The sequence below is a fragment of the Anolis carolinensis genome, chromosome 2 (assembly GCF_035594765.1).
Source record: "Anolis carolinensis isolate JA03-04 chromosome 2, rAnoCar3.1.pri, whole genome shotgun sequence".
NCBI classification, from domain to species: Eukaryota; Metazoa; Chordata; class Lepidosauria; order Squamata; family Dactyloidae; genus Anolis; species Anolis carolinensis.
This window is the reverse complement of record NC_085842.1, coordinates 302546881-302567939: the sequence shown is the minus strand read 5'-3', so window position 1 is coordinate 302567939 and position 21059 is coordinate 302546881. Positions and strand designations below refer to the sequence as shown.

The following is a 21059-nucleotide window of genomic DNA, read 5'->3' as shown; positions in this document are numbered from 1 at the left end:
GCACACGCCTTCCTCGGTGGAGGAGGAGGGAGCCGGCACCACGGGGGCCGGATAAATGGCTTCGATGGGCCGCAGGTGGCCCCCGGGCCTTAATTTGGGGACCCCTGTTCTACACTATCACTCAACTCCTCTAGCTGTAAGCTGTGGAAAATAAATTCTTTCCACTGGCATGTTTCTTCCTACAAACACCTGAAGTCAATGTTCTGAGAAGTCAATCTGTGATTCCCACTGCTCTCAGCGCCTCCCATTCACCATGTGTGTCACCAATTTTCTTTGTAAGACTTGCAACCTCATCACATTACCTAAATTGCCTGTCATAGGATACTTCCTCCACACAGCCAGCATGGAGCTCACATGAACTCATCCCACAATGGACAACTACAGTAGAGTCTCGCTTATCCAAGCTAAACGGGCCAGCAGAATGTTGGATAAGCGAATATGTTGGATAATAAGGAGAGATTAAGGAAAAGCCTATTTAACATCAAATTAGGTTATGATTTTACAAATTAAGCACCAAAACATCATGTTATACAACAAATTTCACAGAAAAAGTAGTTCAATACACAGTAATGCTATGTAGTAATTACTGTATTTACGAATTTAGCACCAAAATATCACGATGTATTGAAAACATTGACTACAAAAATGCATTGGCTAATCCAGAATGTTGGATAAGCAAGTGTTGGATAAGTGAGACTCTACTGTACTTGCAACAGTACCACTGCCAGCTGCGTGGAAGAAGCATGGTAGGAGGGGGAAACCTGAACACATGTTTAGGTTAGGAATCATAATAATAACTTTATTTTTGTACCCTGCCTCCATCTCCACGAAGGGATTTGGGCCAGAATCATGGGGACATGGGCACATGCTGTGATGCACAAGTGGGTGGTGCCGGGTTCCGGATTCGCCCTGTTGCCTCAGGCCCGCCTCGTCCCCCACACTGTGGTCCTCAATGTGATGAAGGGGCTTGCACCTTTGCCTTCCTCTAAGGCTGAGAGACTGTGACTTGCACAAAGATGCCTAGTGAGTTTTCATGGCTGAACATGCATTCAAAGTCTGCTTTGTAGAGTTCTAGTCTTAACACTTAAAACACTACATCGTGATGGCTCTTCAACTCGTTTGATGAAAACAGGTTTTGTTCTTATTACTTTTTTCTGGTTAGTAGGAACAAGTGAAGCATCCTTGTTCATTAGAATATAAAAGGGCTTGTGTATGTGCCAGAAGCAGAATTCAGTGTTCAAGTTCAAAGTGATTGCTTGTAGTACAAGTGTAAATGAATGTGCCCTCCATAACCATGAGCAATATGAGAGTGTTTGCTGGCACATGAATTGGCTAAAGAGCTTCTGCTGCTTTATGCCTTAAAGCGGACTGCTTCAGACCAATCATTCAGCAGACACAGCAGCTCATCTGTTTTTTTTTAAATGTTACTTTCCATTACTTTTTAGATGGGCTTGAAACTCTCAAGGACTTAAAAATGTATTTTATGAGTATGCAACAAAACTTTTTTAAAAAATCATATGAAAACGACTCTGCAAGTGAACTAGGAAATGATATTTATTAGGCCAATAATGTAACATTGTTCTCACTTATATTATATTTGAATGTAATCTTATTACAACTTTATCAGAAAGGGGTAACTCTTTAGAAGTAACTATGTTGCAGCAAATTAGTTCCTAGCTCTGGGCCTGGCTATTTGTTGATTCTCCCAAAGAATATGCACTCTTTTCTTCCTTTATCGTCAGCATTGGATTATATCCTAGAGTGCACAAACTAGGTATATTCACGGAAAAGTCGGGTTCATCAGAATTGCCAGAATATTATATTATAATTATTTGGCTCCCATAGCTATTCTGCCAAGAAACGTTGTCATATTATTTCTTCACCTATGTCATTTTTCATGACTTGTTGTAGAAACAGTTTGTTTTGTAAACTTTTGGGCTACAAGATTAGGACCAAAGGCTGGATACAGGAGGAACTGAGAAATACTCTCCTTCAACAAAAATCTAATGAAACCACGAATAGCTAACTTCTTATCTATAACTTTGATTACATCCTTCAGGTATAACTTATTTCCCTGTTTGAAGATTTTGAAACCTGTGGATTTCCTGATCCTGAAATGATGTCGAGAAGCAACCCCAGTATGTAGCAGACCATAGCCTCCCATCTTGGAAGCTTTGTTGCATCTCTTCAACTATCTTTTAAAAGCTTTCTGTTCCATTCTGCAATTACTTTGAAATGAGAGCCAACCCATTTCATCCCATCCACCATCACAGATTGCCCCCGTTCTCAGAATATTCCCTTCCTTCATACTCAGTAATGTTAAGAGCATCTGTGTTGATTGTGGCCACCATATCTAATGAGCCCTTTAAATAGCTGCTGCAAAGCATATAGGGATTGCTATACAATGGATTAGTGGGTAGGTAACTGATTTCTATCTATTGGTGTTGTGGGCCGAAATAACTGATGTGGGTTGTGGGTGCATGAACAGCACTATCAAAGCAGTATCTCCTCCTGCTGACTCTATGGGCCACTATCAACTCTAGTTTTGTTCCCATGGATGTTCAGAATTCTTGTTCATTATTGCTTTGGTATGTGTAGGATATAGGTCAGTAAGAAATTATATACTGCAGGAACATTTCCATTAGTAACTTAAATAATTAGACTTTATAATGAAATGAAATTTGGGCAATCTAGTTGGGAGGATTTGGACAATCTAAAGCAGTGATTTTCAAACTTTGTTCCTCAATATGTTTTGGACTTCAACTCTCACAATTCCCAACAGTTGGTAAGCTGGCTGGGATTTCCGGGAGGTGAAGTCCAAAATACCTGGAGGAGTAGAGCTTGAGAAACACTGATCTAAAGGAAAGATTGAAAAAGGTTAAACATTAAGGAATATTTTTCAGGGAAATTGCTAGAAACCTGAAGCAACCATCTTCATCAGGATGAAAAATGCTGGGCAGAACTGTAAAGTACTCCCACCTTATTCATGAGAGATACATTCCAACACAAACACCTGTCAATACTTGGAACTGTGGATAGTAGCAAAAGCCAATTTGGACTCTAGTCAGGCCACAAGGATACTACAGAATTGCACTGGAGGATCTAGAAAGGTTCACAAACACTTCTAGAGGAAAATATTTTTGGAGCACGGGGAAGTGAAATTATGGGTATTAAATCTGTAGATAAGGAAGTTGCACTGTATTTTTTCTGAGAGAGATAAAAGTTGCTTTTGTGTCAGAGGTAAGGAGTCTGTGGCTCAGGTCCTATAAACCCCATCACTTTCCCACCCCAGTTTCCCACCTCATTGGTTTGAGAGTTTTCATCCCAAAATTAAAGATAATAACCTTTCCTAAGACATATAATTGTCTCAAAGGCTTGTTTCAGGGATCGATTCCATGTAGTGTAGTCACCTTCCCTGGAGATTGTTAAACGGAGGCTGGATGGCTGTCTGTTGGCTGTGTTTCAATAGTATATTTGTGCATGGCAGAGGACTGGACTGGATGGCACTTCTGGTCTCTTCCAATTCTATCATTGTCAAAAACCATTGTTCTTAGTGATTATAGTTGATGTCTTGAGAAGATAGACCATGGGTTTTGTATATTATTTTGTATATTAAAATGATGGCCCAAATCCTGCATTTGCCATATAACTTTAATGTCATAGCTATGCCTCATTTTCTGATCCAGCCTCTGACATCCACCTTAAAATTGAGGCAATGATACAGCCAAGGGCTGGAGAGTTCTATAATGTGCCCAATCCTCTTCCACTAATGAAATGAGGAACAGAAGCAAGAAGCCCTGTGGAGTTCTACTGCAACTCCTTGTCACATTGAACTTCACTTGTGGAAGGCTGGACACGTCACCTTCACTACTTCACTCATTAGCACTGCAGAATTGCATTCCTCTGTAAGACTGCCTGGATGTTAAGATGAGATTTAAGGTATTTGCAGTCATGGTCATGGTGTTATGATTGTAAATGTGAGTATTGCGGTTGCAAGCCTAGGTTATGACCAAGCTGCTAGTTAATAATTTTGTTTAAGGACAGTACTGACTTCATAAAAGCAATGTTATCTGAGAGTACTTCTGGTTGGAAGCACGGTGAAGGAAGCAGCACGCAGCTGAAGCTCAGAGTAAGATCAAGTTGGTGAGGGGAAAATGCATTCTTTGCCCTCAAGCCCCTTACTTTCTGAAAGACGATGTAAGGGGGAGATTGTTGGCAGAATGGTGGTTGTTTTCTGAGCCAAGGTAGCTCTCATCTTGAGTTATCCTCTCCAGAACGTTTCCAACGTGCAACAAATGAGTACACATTCCATGTCCAAAAGTATGAGGTGTGTAAGGGTGCCAATGAGGAGGTACTCCTTTTTTAGTACTAAATACCCTCTACGGACAATGTCAGCTCTTCGGCTTAGAAATGGAGATAAGCACCAACCCCCAGAGTCAGTCATGACTAGGCTTAATGTAAGGGGAAAACCTTTACCTTTACTTAAATTCCCTCTATTTTAAATAACAATTAAATGGAAATAAAATAGCAACAGAAAAGTTATTTTAATGGAAAATCAAGAGAGGTCAGATTACATCCTTTTAACTGAAGCATTTTCCTCCATGTTCTATTTGGTATGTTGTTTCCCTCCTTCCTGACTTTCTAGCCCATCTCCCCATTTTGGACAAATAGTACATTGGCTGCTGAGAGTAGATGGAATTATATTCCATTAAGTGTGAGACTGTTACAAATGTTATCCTTGAGATTAGAAACTTTTAAGTATGTTTTCTTTTTATCTATGACTTCCTCTTATTGTATATACCTGTGTTGTGATTTTGTTGCTATATGCCAATCAAAGCTGTGCCTGTAAGTTTTATACAATTATTTTTCAGTCCACTTTAACAAAATCTCATCCAGCATGCACACTTAATAAATTCTGCTCAAGTTGTATCTGACTAACTCCTAATATTGTCATGGAATGTGAACATCAAGCAAATGTTTAAAAATTGTTACTGAGTATGATGTAATATCCTCATATCTGTAGGACACACAGCAAACCTTGAAAATGTGTATCTGAAGGTATTGTAGCATTGTTTTTGTCTTATCCAGTATATACAAATAACAAATCTTGCAAAATTTTATCTAGGTATAATTGTAATATCATTGCTTTTTCCTCCAATAGACACATCTTAGTAAATCTTGCAAAATTCTTCCTGAGCATTTTGTCGCATTGCCAGATCTGGAAGGCACAACTAGTGCATTTCACAAAATTGTACTCCCAGCACGTTACCATTGTCTCCTCTGGTTGGTTTGCATGATATATTTATCAAAATTATATTTCAGCACATCGTAACGGTGTTTCATCCAGTAGGCATAGCTAGTAAACCTTGCTAAATCATTTCTAAGTATATTGTAGTGTTGTTGCATTAAGTAGCTTTGACTAATATATCTTCCAAAAATGCTTCTAAGAGTGTTGTACTGTTGTTGCATCCAATAGTACTGCCTAGTAACTCTTTCATTATTATTTCTAAGCTCGTTGTAGTAGTGTCTCATCGCGTCGACATGCTTCATAAATCTTGCAAATTTGTATCTGAGTGCGTTGTAGTGTTGTCTCATTGCTTTCACTGTAAGTTTGGGTATTTCAGAAAGATTTTGTGTGTGCAAGAGAGAGGGGAAGACAGAAATATGGATTACTTTAAAAATGAATATTATCATATATCAGAAAAGATAATGGCTGTTTTGTCTAAAACACACTGAGTCCCTCTTTGTAGTAATTGTGCTTTTACCATGTTTCTCATGATCAAGCAAAAATGAAAGATAAAGGAGACAAAACAAATAAGAGAATATATTCCAGACAAAACCTTTTTTCTTACTTTCTCTTCACATCATTCTCATTTTTAAGATGATGAGTAAAGCTATATTGATTTATAGGTGGTCAAATTGCCTTAAAATTTCATGTGTAACCGCCTAAATTGATCCTTGTTAGCATTAATGTAAAACATTTTTTGCAACTATATATGTGTTCCTATTGTGTTTTAGTCCTCGGAAGTGAGGCAGTTTTGAAAAGGAAATACGAATGGAGCCATCTCACAGTGAGGAAGTTCTTCCTGATGTTCAGGTGGAATCTCCTTTCCTGTAGTTTGAAGCCATTGTTCCGTGTCCTAGTCTGCAGGGCAGCATAAAACAAGCTTGCTCCCTCTTCCCTATGACTTCCCTTCACATATTTGTACATGGCTATCATGTCTCCTCTCAGCCTTCTCTTCTGCAGGCTAAACATGCCCAGCTCTTTAAGCCGCTCCTCATAGGGCTTGTTCTCCAGACCCTTAATCATTTTAGTCGCCCTCCTCTGGACGCTTTCCAGCTTGTCAACATCTCCCTTCAACTGTGGTGCCCAAAATTGGACACAGTATTCCAGGTGTGGTCTGACCAAGGTCTGGGGCTCTTCCTTCTCCCTCCTTGGAAGTAAGACAGGAAAAGCCCCAGATCCAGTCTCCTCCTCGGAGGCAGGAGTTTTCAAAAAGAAATACAAAGAGAGATAGCTGGGTCTGGGGCTTTTTCTCTCTTAGTTACAAGAGGAGATGGAAGGAGGGGGAAGGCAAGCCCCAGGCCCAGCTGGCTCCCTTTCTGTTTCTTTTTCAAAATGGCCTTACTGAGAAAGAGCAAGCTGGGTCTGGGCTCTCACCTCTCTCTCCTGCCTCCTTGGAAATAAGAGGGGAAAAGCCCCAGACACAGCTGGCTCCACACATCTTTTCTTAATGTAATGGTAGCACCCCCTTTTTTTGAAGGAAAAAATGGAAAAAGTATGACTATATTACACAATGAATTACAGTATTCCCTAGTTTCTATTATGATCATAGTGAATTCCTATGCCAACTGCACTCTCTCTGTTATTTTTTCCCTGAACCTGATAGCCCTTTGTGTTCTGCTTCAAAAAACCCTATTGTGAGAGGTCACTTCTTCTTCTTTCCTTTTTTTTAAAAGGAACATTCTTCTTTTCAGGCCACTAAATCAATGGTTACCAACCTTTTTCTGACCCAGGACCACTTTGACCAGGGACTACTCTCCAACATTAATACCAAAAGGGTTACGAATCAGTATTTGGACAACTTTAGATTCGGTTTGGTTATTTGGGGTGCTGATTCAGAAAATTGCATTGGATAGACCACATCAGTTCTAGTTTCTGATACAGAACATATGTCATCCAGTAGTCGCCATCTAGAGCTGATGTGGTCTATCCAATGCAATTTTCTGAACCAGCACCCCAAATAATCCCAGGAACAGGCCTAAAAATTAAGACATCAGGGCACTCCTGCTTCCAGGTGCCACTTGGAATGGCTCTGCTCAGGGGGAGGGAGGAGGAGCAGCAGCAGTCAGGAGGCTTGTTGTCATGCCTTTCGTGGGTAGTCAGCCTCTCCCTTCCCCACATCCCCATTGCCTCGGCACTATAAGAGGGTTTTGCGAGACCAGTCGCTTTTGTTGCAATGGTGTAGTAACAGTGAGTCCACGGACCATATTTTAGTTTTTGGGGACCACTGGTGGTCCACGGATCACAGATTGGGAACCACTGCACTGAAGGAATTAAAGATGGCCACATCTCTTGATGTGAGTTTTAAAATCTCTTTTCTGTCTCATTTATGAAAAAATCTGTGAGTTTTGAAATCATCTAATAGAAACCCTAAAACAAGGACAAAATGTTACATCACCTATAACAGCAAGACTCAACAAGTGAAGCGGTTCCCAGCACTAAAAAGACAATATTGTGCATGCCTGTCCTGAAGCTGTTAGAGGTAAGGGACCTTTTAAAGAATTAAAGGTGCCAACTGTAATTCAGTACCACAAACATCATTTTCACTATAGCTGCATACAAATGCAGAGTTGTTAGAGAGCATTTGAAGCCCTCCTTTTGGGTAAATCTACCTTGAGAATTTACCATCTGTTTGAAGCATGCCATTTATACATCATACTGATGAAAAAACAAGCAAATGTTAGTAAGCTCTTCATAAAAAACAACAACAATGACTCCAACATAATAATCTTTCTTAGATCGAACTCCTTTTTGGCTTGAATACCATTTCATTCTTCATATTTTAAATTCCCGTTGCACCTCTGTATAGCAACTAGACAAGAATCCTTCTCTCTCTCCACTCCCACTCCCATCCCATGTTTGGTTTTCTGTCTCCAAGATGTCAGATATCACACAGAAAGTCTTGTGAGCATCCAACTACCTCAATTAGTAAATATAGTTTAGTAAAATGGTCAACTGTCTCTCCTTTTTTCTCCTTGAAAGGCTGCTGCCAAACTATAAATGTGGGCTGGAGAGGGAGAGATTGTCAGGGAGAACATGGGCAGTGAGCAAAAGGATGTTGTGAAGCAGAGTGAAGAAATACAGCAAAGCAGAGCAAGATTTCAAATACCAAATGTTAGGAGTGATGTTCAAGCAATTTTGGTTACCATGTCTCCAAAGTTGGATGAGAATTCAGAATTAAAACAAACACATGAATATTTTCAGTGTCCCAGGCACACTGCTGTGTTGTAAACTACACACAGATACAGGCCTACAAAACTGGTAGACAATTGCTGCAAAACTGACCAGGCATCATGTGGATTGTTCATAGCAGTGACAGGATGTGTTCATTTTATTTGTTGCATTTAAACACAGCCATGGTCAACACTCAACTAATTACACCACTTTTAACAAGAGACAAATTTGTACACCAAATAAGAAGGATTTTGTCTACTGGCAGGAAGGCAATAGATAGGAAGCCAACCTAGCACAGATCAATAGGGCTATCTAGAGTCTGGGGAAGGTCACTGAAAATGTCTTCTCTCATATGGTGACTATATGTGCCTTCAGTCATGACAAGGCTGAGAAATGTCTCTCCCCAAAGCTCTTAAAATGGGGATTTGTTCATGTAGTGGAATATAGCTGTCTACTATGGGAGGGTTTGTTGTTGCATGTATTATGAATCTAGATAACTGAAGATCTTCATACACATTTCTGCCTTTCCACTACTTATCAATGCCATCCAATTTCTTTCTTGCTTGAAATTTGGTTCGTTGCCATTCACATTTTGTGAAAAATGATCAAACCTTACTTACCCGACTCATAAGCTTTTGGCTTTGTGTTGCCTTCCTCTCCTTTTCCAAAGTGAAGCAAATAGCCCTTTATAAAGCCCCGGATCTCTTCAGTTGGTATATCTTGCCATTTTATTGAGATTGAATCTGAGGTGGTTTTCATTACATTAAACACTGGTGCAACTGCTGGTTCTGGGTATAAAGCAAATGTGAAGGAAATTTTATGTTTTTCTTTAAAAAAAATAGAGCAAACAGTAACCACCACAGTAAACAGGTCTGGATCCTGTTCACAATCCCAATCCATTGAATTATATTTGGAATAGTGAGTCAACCGATATGCAAATTTGCTTGATTTAATGGATTTACTCTTGTTTGAAGTACAACAGGAGTCAGCCTTAAACTGTAATATTATTTTCCATTTCACTTTATTAATGAAGCAATAAATGAAACCAGATTGCAATCTAAAAACTTTTATGGGTTGATACACAAAACATGAATAATAGCAAGCTCTACTGAAAAGTCTCCCAGCCCAAAAATACCATAGAATTGTGCTGAAGGACCTAGAAAATGCTAAGAGAAGACATATTTTGCTGGATGTGGATAAATTCTGAAACAGTGAATAGCTATCCCGCAAATACAGGAGACACACTGTATTTCATTGCTCATTAACTAGAAGTACTATTTACTTGCACTGAATGCATTCTACCCACACAAAGAAAATGCATATGCTTCAGATTAATAGGAGTCTATTTTGCTAAAAGATTGAGATTCTACTTGCTGAAAAGAAGTCATTCAGCCATTACAAATTTAAATGCAAATGTTGTCATTTAAGACAATTTTCTATGTCATTTTTTCTAAGACATTTCTCAATTTTCTGCTAGACTGAACCCAAATTCAACTGTTTTGTAATTCTGTAGGAAAGATCAAATGCTTGAATTTCAACTGGAAAAATGTTAGATCTAAACAATTATTAGGATATTTTTAAAGGCCTGCTTTTTATTTATGGTCTTTACTACTCTATTGTCTGTTGGGTTTGGAGTTTGTATGTCTCATCCTGTGGTTCATTTTCCGAGATCTCATCTCCTCAACTTTGCATGAAGGCTTGGAGCAACATCAACAAACACCATCCATTCAGGCTTACTTTGTTACCACAGTGTCCCCACCATTCCCTCTATACCTCCAAAAGATAGTTCTAGCCACTAAAGCAGTTGGTGCTGCCTGCTTTAAGTAGGTTCATAGCTCAATTCTGAATTAAGATTAATGCTTTGAACTAATTACTTGTTTAAAGATACCCTAAAAGCAATGAACATAACATGTTTATGAATATGTGGTTTTAACCATGTTTCAACTCTGTACTGTATGTTTTTATTTTATTGTAAGCTGCCTTGAGTCTGCTTGTGGAGAAAGGCGGGGTAAACATATTTTAAAACAAACAAATAAAATACATATATTACACATCTATATAACTGTCTTTTGTTCACTAAACCCTAACTTCAAAGCTGTATTTATTCTCTTCCATGAGACAGTCTTTAACAAAAGATCAAAATACACTTACCCAATTCTTTTGTATAACCGTCTACATATTTTAGCAGCTGGTACCCATTGTCTTTGCAGCCATAGACAGAAAAATGGTATCGAACTCCTGGTTGAAAGAGGGCTGTGGGACAGAATTGACATAAAATAATCTCTTTTATAATAATACTAATATATGAAGAAAACATGTATTTTAAGTAAAGAAAATATAAAAGGAAGGCCAAGGTCACTACATGCATGGATTTATTTTGTCCACATTTCAGACCATAAGTAGTGGAACAGATGGGGCAAGTGCATCTGTGTGCTACATGCAATCCCACCAAAGTAATTGTTTTGCAAATTCACCACATATTATGATGTTTGTTCTACCCTTGGAAGCTGTCAGGAATAGTGGATTTACCCTTTAACCTGCTGTAGTCCCCAACCCACGTAAATCCTCTAAAATTGAAAGCAGCAGGAGATCTCTGATCATCCCCCATCATCTGCTTATTTTGCGGATTAATGTGTCCGACAGAGAGTTCTGCAGAAAATTATCTCCAAAAATCCTCAAGTTGCTCACCCTGTTCTGAAAGAAAGGACTCTATAGCTCCTCCAGCATGTCTCTATGGTCAATTTCTGGTAGAAATTTGCCACACAGTTGCACAGATTCTCAGAAATAATGTTTTAATCAATCGGCAAATAATCAAATCCACAAATCCAAAGGACCAAGTGTCCAAGCTTATGCCCCCTTCATCCAACAGAATCTAGAAAGTCATGCTGAGGGATCCACTGATTCCTAGAGAATGCCTCCCTAGGAATCCCTAGGTCCTCTTGCATGGCTTTCTAAGAAGACCTAGAGATTCCTAGAGAGGCATTCTCTCACGTAAAAAAAAAAAACGTTTCTAAAAAAAAAGGGGGGGGATGCACTTCTAACCCCAGAAAATGTGAAGGCCTGAAAACCCCATTTCAGGCACTGACTTCTTGTGTTTATTTATTTATTTATTTACATTACTTTTACCCCGCCTTTCTCTCCTAGGAGACTCAAAGCGGCTTACAGTAAATAGGCAAAAATTCAATGCCTAAAAACAACGTAAAAACAACAATTCATATAAAACAATCTACAAAACAACAGTTCATATAAACTGATACCATTACAAAATAAAAACACATTATATAAAATTTTTAAGAATGTCCAAAATTAAAATCCATTCATCCAGAATCCTCAAGTCTTCGTACAGGTCATGTAAAGTCCATGTTCTCATTCATTAAAAGCTTGTGTGCACAACCATGTCTTTAAGGCTTTCCTGAAGCCTAGGAGAGTTGGTATCTCCCGTATGTTGCTGGGGAGGGTGTTCCACAGCCGAGGAGCCACCACTGAGAAGGCCCTGTCCCTCGTTCCCACCAGCCTTACCTGCGAGGCTGGTGGGACCGAGAGCAGGGCATCCCCCGATGATCTAAGAGTTCTAGAAGGCTCATAGGGGGAGATACGTTCGGACAGGTAAGATGGGCCAGAACCATCTGGTTGGCTCCATACAAGATGGGCCATGTTTCACAGTTCTCCATTTAAATGAAAGTAAACTTAAGCAGTTGTTGCTTACTGGATCTAATGATGGGATTCGTCACATTGGAAGGAAATGTTTCCCAACTGACAGCAGTACAGGGCCCTGGCTCGTAACACCATCTGACTTTATAGCCACAGGTCACACTGGGATCGGGAAGCCAAGTGATCTGAACACCATCTCCTGTAGCAATTCCACTCTCTGTTGGGACAGGACCTGTGTAACATGGATAACATCAAAAGTTATTCCCTGGGCCTAATTTCATTTGTCCAAAACTACTTATGATTACAACACACATAAAAATCATCAGTATGTCTCCTAGGCCAAAGTGTCTTAAAGTAAAAGTGAAGCATAAAGCACAGAAAATAAAGCAGAATCTTAACAAAATCTACTTCATCCATCCTCTTAAATCAGGGATGGTGAAGTGCTATAGTTCTGTGAAATGCAATATACTCCAGTAGAGCATGCTCCTGCCACAATTTCTCATGATTTTACTGCTTCTATAGGAAATAATTAGACTGCCTGTGCTTGTCAATTCCTCTTTTGAAGAATAGCATGGGGAAGGCCTTAAGGCACCTAGAAGATGAGCCTTCTCCTGCAAAACAGGTGATCAAAAATATCTGAAGCTCACATTGAGTGAGGTGCCTGTCTGTGAATCTTGCTTGTTTGCCTGACAGTTCAGTCCCCTTGGGACAGGGCAGGCAGCACAAAATCCATTTGTCTGATATGTTCCCAATATAACTTTTGAAGACTCAATCCCACCTCTACACTATTTCCACCTATTGGTGGCCAGAAATGACCCCGTTTTGGTCTTTACCTGCTGTTCGACTTCTCTGTGCTAATTGACAAATGTTCTTGTGGTACTCTTTCAAATTATTCTGATTAAAACAACTGATGCCAGATGAAATACTTTAGATTCAGAATGCAGACAAATGCCCTGTTCTCTCTGATTGTCATCCAAAGCATTTGCACAATGTGGAGAACTCAGTCTGAAGATACTGCCAATATTTCTCGGCTTTATAGATAAATCAGCCTCCCTGACTCTGGATCCATGACTCACAATGCCTCAAAACTGAGCAATGATGTGATATTCATTCACACAGGAGTTACGTAACTCCCGAAATGTTGCTTTAATTTGTTCGGCTGACATTTGAGATCAACATGTACTAAATTCATGCTGGACATTAGAATAACACAAAGAGTGTGTCAGTGATGTTGATACATTAGCTATAACTGATGCTAATATTTAGTATCGTAAACCAAGCACTACTGTATGTAAGCTGGCAATGAGTGCAAAATCCTCCACTGTTTAAGTTTGTTACTGATAATTCCCTTGTGCCTGTTTTAAACTGTAAAGCCACTGAGTAAAAGTCCTGAGAAGCTTGATCTTTGTGAAATGCCATGTGCTATAAAAATGAACCTGCCCAAAATAGAGATCCTGTGCTGCTGTGTTTTCTTCAGAAGTCATTGTGACTGGCAGTAGCTACAGAATGACTATTCCAGAATGGGTTTTTTTTTTACAGGATTCATCTTGTACATTTTTTTGTCTGTACAGTTCTATTCTACTGTTCAGTGTATGAGGCATAGTTATTTTCTGAGTTTGTTTACATTAAAAACTGATCTTTCTATCTGGAATATATATGAAACAAAACATTAGAATATATTCATTGTTTTGCTGTAAAAGTCAAACCACCAAATATGGAGAAGCTACTGCACTTGGAAAGTTCAAAAGGCAGGCAGAACAGAAAAACTAATCTATTCCTATTAGTAACAATATTCAGAAGCATTTCCATCTGCTCTTGATTTATATAACAACAACAGTAAAAATAATATATTTATATTCCGCCCTTCTCCCCTAGGGGACTCAGAGCGGATTACAGAATTTACAGCAGACATTGGCAAACATTCAATGCCTTTACAGATACATACAATGAGACACACAAACGCAGCTTCTGGAGGCTGTGCTCATTTCTGGCTCTGTGGAGGTGCCTTCTCCATTTTCAAGCTGAGGAGCCTGCGTTGTCACCTCCTGGCCATGCGGTCAGTAAGATTGCTTGGAGCATCTCTTTGCCTTTTCCCAACAAAGCAGTACCTATTTATCTACTAACATTAGCATGTTTTTGATCTGCTAGGTTGGCAGGAGCTAGGGCTGACAGATGGGAACTCCTCCCATCTCGTGGATTCAATCTGCCAAATTTCAGGTCAGCAGTTTAGCAGCAGAAGGGTTGAACCCATTGTGCCACTGACACAATTGTGCCCCATGACAACCATTTTAATTTTATTCTGTTAACTTAAGTAAATTTAGATGTGCTAACTTAAAAACCAAACTCCTGTCTCCCAATTTTTGTTATCATTAATTACTATTTATCATCATACATTTGAGCTTTTCATACAAATGTAGCAAATTCTTACATTAATAAGTCCTTTGACCTCACTCTTTATAATGCTTTCCTCTTTTTCTCCTCCATGTGTATGTTTATGTGCTATACCCAAACTGAGGAAAATACTGCATGTAAAGGATAAAGGTACCACTATGGCGGGAAGGTAAGGGCACTCCATGCAGTCATGCTGGCCACATGACCTTGGAGAAGGCAATGGACAACACTGGCTCTTCAGCCTAGAAATGGAGATGAGCACCAACCTCCAGAGTTGGTCACGACTGGACTTAAAGTCAGGGGAAACCTTTACCTTTTTATCTTTTAAAGGATAAAGCAAACTCTACCCTGCAAAAGCCTGTACTCCAAAGGCTTTCACTGAAAGAAAACTGTCCGTGTTTAACATGCACAAGATCCTCTTTGTGTTTCCTCTGACAAAAAAGCATGAACGATCCTCTGGAATTTAGACTAGATGAATGCAAAACAAACCCCTCTTTATTAATTTATTAATTCTTAAAAGTCTATTACTTTCAGAAAGCTATGAACATATAAACAGGAAGAGCATGGCAAGGAATCCAGATCTCACATGGTTCACAGCTGGAGTGGAAACAAGATACTTTTTGTATCTCTTCCTCCCACTGGGATATAAGAAAAGTCTTGGGTCACAGCAGACAGTACAGCTGTGGAGGAGGGCTGCCAGGTCAAAGCTACAAAAATAAGAGAAACTGAAAAATCATGCTTTCATGTACTACAAGAAAGGAGGAGTATGGTTGCTTTTTGAAGTTCACATCTGGCTTTTGAGCTGTATTCTTTTGGCTTGTGTCCATGCTGGCCCGGAAGCTGCAAGTGTGCTCCAGCACTACAGCTGGTCTTTTCCAGAATAAAGAGATGGCTCAAGAAGGAAATTTGACACTAAAGCTTTTAGTAGTCAAAAGTACAACTAATGTAGGCAGGAGAGAGAGAAAGGAACCTTATTTCCTTAAGCAAACCAAATGAATCAGAACTTTGTCTCATTACCTCATCACCACCATCTTCAGATGATGAAGATGAATCAGTAATGACATTACTGACTGTTGTCATTGTTGCTACTTTTATTTATTCTGCAAAATCCTACCCTTGCCATCTCAATGCAGTTTGGAGGGGACCCTGAATTTCCAAAGGCCATGCCAGAAGGGAGTAAACCTATTTTCTGTTGTTCTAGAGATTAGGACACCGAGCAATGGATTCTAACCATAGGAAAAGAAATTCCACCTAAACATTTAGAAAAACTTGCTGATAATGTGAGCTGTTTGACAGTATAATTAACTGTTTCATAGCATGGTGGGTCTCCTTTTATAAAGATTGTCACTTGTACGGTGTGCTTTAATAGTGATTCCTGCATGGCAGAAAATTGGACTAGGTGGCCTTTGTGGTCTTCCAACTCTATGGTTCTCTTCTATTCCAAGCTAGAATGGCTTTCAATGGGGCCTTGGTCTGTCTCCCAAAGAGCGGCTTCGCTAAAAACAGAGAGGGTTCTTACTAGAAAGTTGGTAACCAAGTGTGGAACAGTTGCATTCAGGGGCAGATCTCTCTGGACTGATGAAATCAAGATTTTATAGTAGGGTTGAGGTCTTACATCACCACCACTAGCATCACTATTCTACTTGTCTCTCTCTATATATATATTGCTACAAAGAAAGCATCTGGACAGATTCCCATTTTCATTGCAGAGAGATTCTCATCTCTTTGCAAAGTCCAAAATAGTGTTTTCTTCTAGGTTCTGCTGCCAATATTAGTTGTGGGAAACCTGAAAGGAAAGGTAGAGACAACTCAAATCATACTGGCATGCTTCCCAAAAGCACAATGGAGATAGGATTCTCATTGTTGAAAGCAAATATCAATTTGCTTGTTTTTAATCTCCTGTGAACATCACCCAACTCACAGCATATATTTCCAAAATCTCCATTTCATATCATACTTACCAACTGGAATTTCAGCACTATTTATTAGAGAAGGAGGAGAGAGACCAGCTTTGTTTTTTGCCACCACTGTGAATATGTAGTCATTACTTCCAAGTTTTATTTTTGTGTTGTTCAGAAATTCAGGAACTGACTGCTTCTTTATGGGCATCTCTGGTACAATCCAAGATATTTCATAACCTTCTATCACTCCATTACTGTCCAGAATGGACAGTGGCTGTTGAGAAAGCCATGGTAAACCAAGCAGAGAATTGGTTAGAGGAAGCAGGAAAAGGAGGCTTCAAAGAAAGCAAATCCTCAAAGAGAGCGTTCACAATGATTTTTTACAAAAAGCTAGGAGATAGGTCTTGCTGTAGTCCATTGGTTGAATATAGAGCTAGTCATTCCTATATTGCTAGAGAACTATCAATAAATAGACATATATAGTAGGCAAGAGCAGCTGGAAGCAGGCATATGTGTGCGTTTACACAGAGTTACACAATGGGCTCCAAAAAGCAACAAGTTTCTGTGGATCAAGTATTGCTAGGAGCCCCATTCGAAATTGCCATTCACTTTGAATTTGAGATGACTGGACATAGCACAAAAGATACTGTGCACTATATTTCTTGGTTTTAGGACCCATCACCAAAGAGTAGGGGATGCATTGCATGAGAGCAGTGCCTAATGTTTCCCAAAGGGTTAATGAATGCCCTCAGAGATACTGCTGGAAATGAAAACCAATTTTGCTCCTGGTGAGCATAACCTGAGAATCAAGCTTTATTCTTTCATCAACACAACTCTTAATATGCTTTGAAACACAACTTACACCAACTCCAGCTTCTCTGGCTTTGAGAAGGGTTGACATATCTTCTCCAGGGTCAGGTTTTGTTTTTGGCTATATACATATAAGCCCTGAATAGAGAATTTAAAGTGGTAGAGAGACAGGAAATCATATGCACTGTCCTCATTACACACGAGACAGAACATCTGAGTTTGGCTATCTATTCATCTAAATCTATTTAAAACAAATATGGATAAGCTAGAAGGGAACACATTAATTACAAGGTTTGGATTTTTGATACATATATGATTGATAATTCTGTAGCAATGTCTTTATAAATACTTCTCTGTAGCCTAAACTATGCAAATGCAAAACAAAATTGCTTTATTAAGAAATTATAGTTTAAAATTCTTTTGCCTTCAGAGAGAAATGCAATATAAAGAGGGAGAGTATGGCAAGAATGTATATATATCAGGCATGGGCAAACCTTTGGACATAGGGGATGTGTTGCGTTTTAAAATTTGACAGATGGGCCAGGCCAGTGGCAGATGGATGGAGAGTGTTTGTGTGAACTAACTGAAAAAACATGAACAAATTCCTATGCACACTGCACAGAAAAAAGGAAAGAAAGAACAATACAATATTTAAAATGAAAAACAATTTTAACCAATATAACCTTAACAGTATTTCTGTCACGACCCAGGCTGCAGAGCACCAATAACCATACACAGAGGCCAGAATCTATCTAATATCTTTATTGAAGGAATATATAAAGTTAATAAAAACAAGTGTAGAAAATAGTTCAGAATTAGACCTTTCAGGAAAGGTCAGAATTAGTCCAAAAAAGCAATGTCCAATAAGAAATATTAAGGTCCAAAGTTGTAATCCAATAACCGAAACACTCACTTTGCCAAGCAAAGTGAGGGGAGATGACAAGGTCCTTTAGTCCATGAAACTTGAGCGAGGCTAGGAAATAACTTGATACTTGAAACAAGGCTTGAACGTGGAACAAGGTAACTAAGAACAAGAACAAGGTCCGTGGAATAACTTGATAAATCCGTGGAACAAGGCAAGGATTGATCCTGGGAAACAAGGCAAAGTCCGTAGATAAACAAAGGCTGGGAAGCAAGGCGAAGGCTGGATAGCTAGGCAAGGCTTGAGCAGGAGCGAGGCTTGAATCGGAGCGCGCTGTCCAGACACAACTCGCTCCGTAGGCTGACGAATTGACTCCGCGAAGTTACTACGCGGGTAAAACACCTAAATAGAGTCTAGCTTTCCCGCCGAAGCAGTTCTCTGGGAATCAGAACCGAAAGCTAACTCTGAGACCAGATGTGAGACTCCCCAAAGATTCTCACGAGAAGCAGTCTTAATTGGCCACATTCTTAGCTGCAATCCTTGCACTCCTGCGCGAAGCTGAATCCAAACTTCTCTGTTGTTTACAAAACTCCCGGCGCAAGAATACGGGAGAAGTAGGCTCTGGGCTTGTTTGACATACTTCTGGGAGACAACTTTCTTGCAGGTGCAAGGTTCCCAGATCTGCCTGGGAAAGATCTGGCTGAGAGGAATCCAGTTCAGACTGGGAAGGTAAAAAACCCAAGTTTTCATCTTCATCAGGAATTACAATGTCCTGAGCAGGACTACAAGGCCCATGGGTCATCACACTATCCCCCTCCTCAAGGCCCCTCCCAAACTGGGGCCCTCTCCCCGAGGCGCGAGGTCGTGGTTTGGTGGGATAGGTCTGATGAAAGCGACGGGTTAGATCAGGAGCATGGACTGTGGAGGCGTCTTCCCAAGAGCGTTCCTCAGGGCCAAAACCCACCCAGTCAATGAGATATTGTAGGCGGCGGCGGTGAAAGCGAGAATCCAAAATGTCCTCAACCTCGAACTCCTCCTCCCCATTCATCAAAACAGGAGGGGGGGCCGGTTGGTCTGTATCAGGACGCACACCATCCGCCGGAAGGAGCAGGGAACGGTGAAACACTGGGTGAATGCGCATTGAACGCGGAAGTTGGAGTTTGAAAGTCACGGGGTTTAATTGCGCCACCACTGGATAGGGACCAATGAAACGGGCATCTAACTTCCGGCAAGGGCGGTGGGAGGGCAGAAAGCGAGTGGACAGGAAAACCCGATCTCCTACCTTGATTTCGGGGCCCGGCTGGCGATGTTTGTCAGCGTGGCGTTTATAGTCCTCCTTGGCTTGATCCAGTTGCTGGAGCAAAAGTTGTTGCACCGCTGTGAGTTCCTGCAGCCAATCCTCTGCTGCGGGAACCTCTGAAGTTTCAATGACAGGGGGGAAGAAACGTGGATGGAAGCCGTAGTTTGCAAAGAACGGCGTTTCTTTTGTAGAAGCTTGAACTCCATTGTTGTAGGCAAACTCAGACAGTGGTAACAGAGAAGCCCAATTGTCCTGTTGATAGTTTACATAACAGCGAAGATACTGCTCCAAAGTGGCATTGGTGCGCTCCGTTTGCCCATCTGTTTGGGGATGATGAGCTGAAGATAAGCGAGAGTCTATGCCCAATAGTTTTTGTAGTGCCTTCCAAAAACGAGAGGTGAATTGAGATCCACGGTCTGTGACTAAGCTCTTGGGCAATCCATGTAGTCTGAAAACATGTTGAAGAAATAGATCCGCAGTTTCCTTGGCCGTGGGGAGGCCTTTGCAGGGAATGAAATGGGCTAACTTGGTGAATAGGTCCACCACCACTAAGATCGTGGTGAATCCACAGGAAGGTGGTAGGTCAGTGATGAAATCCGCGGAAATTATTTCCCATGGGCGAGATGGGGTAGGAAGGGGGTGTAAAAGCCCTGAGGGCTTCTCCCTTCGTATCTTGGAGCGCTGGCATACTGGGCAGGTGTTGACATATTTTTCCACATCCTTGCGGATCTTGGGCCACCAAAAATCCCTTAGGATCAAATGCATAGTTTTAAATAGTCCGAAGTGTCCTGCTGGTTTGCAGTCATGACACAGACGAAGCGCTTTTTCCCTGCCCGGTCCGGGTGGGATATAAACATGATTTCTATAGCAGAGCAGCCCATCTTTAAGCGAAAAGGGAAAATGCAGACCTTGGCGAAGTTGGTCCTGCGCCCAGGCATCTGCTTGCTGACTAGCCCTGATTTCTTGAGCACAGATGGGTCCTGGAGTAGGGGAAGTTGAACCAATGGGAATGGATTTGGTGTTCCCCACCGTGAGCGTGGCAAAGTTCTCAGGTTGTAGCAGTTGGGATTCAAAGGTCTCCTTGCGTCCTGCAGCGTATTCCGGTTTACGTGACAGGGCGTCTGCTTGCTTGGTTTGGGCTGGGGTCACATAATGGATCTGGAAGTTGAAACGTTCAAAGAATAAAGCCCAACGTTGCTGCCTCTGATTTAGTTTGCGGGCAGTTCTTAGATGTTCTAGATTACGATGATCAGTGTGGACTTCAATGGGAAATTTGGCCCCTTCTAGCCAATGTCTCCAAGTTTCAAAGGCTGCCTTTATGGCCAGTAGTTCTTTTTCCCAAATGGTGTAATTCCTCTCTGGTGTGGTTAGTTGACGAGAATAAAAGGCACAGGGGTGGAGGTGATCTCCCACCGGTTGTAAGAGTACAGCCCCAATTGCCACATCAGAGGCGTCCGCTTGCACCACAAAAGGGGTTCCAGGATTTGGGTGCTGTAGAATTGGCTGGGAGGTGAATAGTTTCTTTAGTTGCTGGAACCCTTTCTCTGCTTGATCAGTCCAGCGGAAAGGCTGCTTTCCACGGATGCAGCTAGTGATGGGGTCGGACCAGCGGGCAAAATCTGGAATGAACTTGCGGTAGTAGTTCGCGAACCCCAAGAAACGCTGCACCTCTTTCTTGTTAGTTGG

At 40.7% G+C, this 21059-nt stretch overlaps 1 protein-coding gene across 7 annotated transcripts in view; it reads right to left on the bottom strand.

The window, feature by feature from the left end:
* The window catches only part of lifr (LIF receptor subunit alpha), a 106438-nt gene that overhangs the window by 13155 nt on the left and 72224 nt on the right, over positions 1 to 21059 (bottom strand). For 6 of the 7 annotated variants that reach the window (XM_062972466.1, XM_062972468.1, XM_008116093.3 and 3 more), the window contains 4 exons: positions 16462 to 16675; positions 12165 to 12341; positions 10610 to 10711; positions 9079 to 9246 (listed from right to left, as the gene is read on the bottom strand). In XM_062972466.1, coding sequence (XP_062828536.1) covers positions 9079 to 9246; positions 10610 to 10711; positions 12165 to 12341; positions 16462 to 16675 — 661 coding nt within the window. Of the gene's footprint in view, positions 1 to 570; positions 5604 to 9078; positions 9247 to 10609; positions 10712 to 12164; positions 12342 to 16461; positions 16676 to 21059 lie in introns of those variants that run through there. The other variant, XM_062972470.1, reaches the window with a different exon arrangement.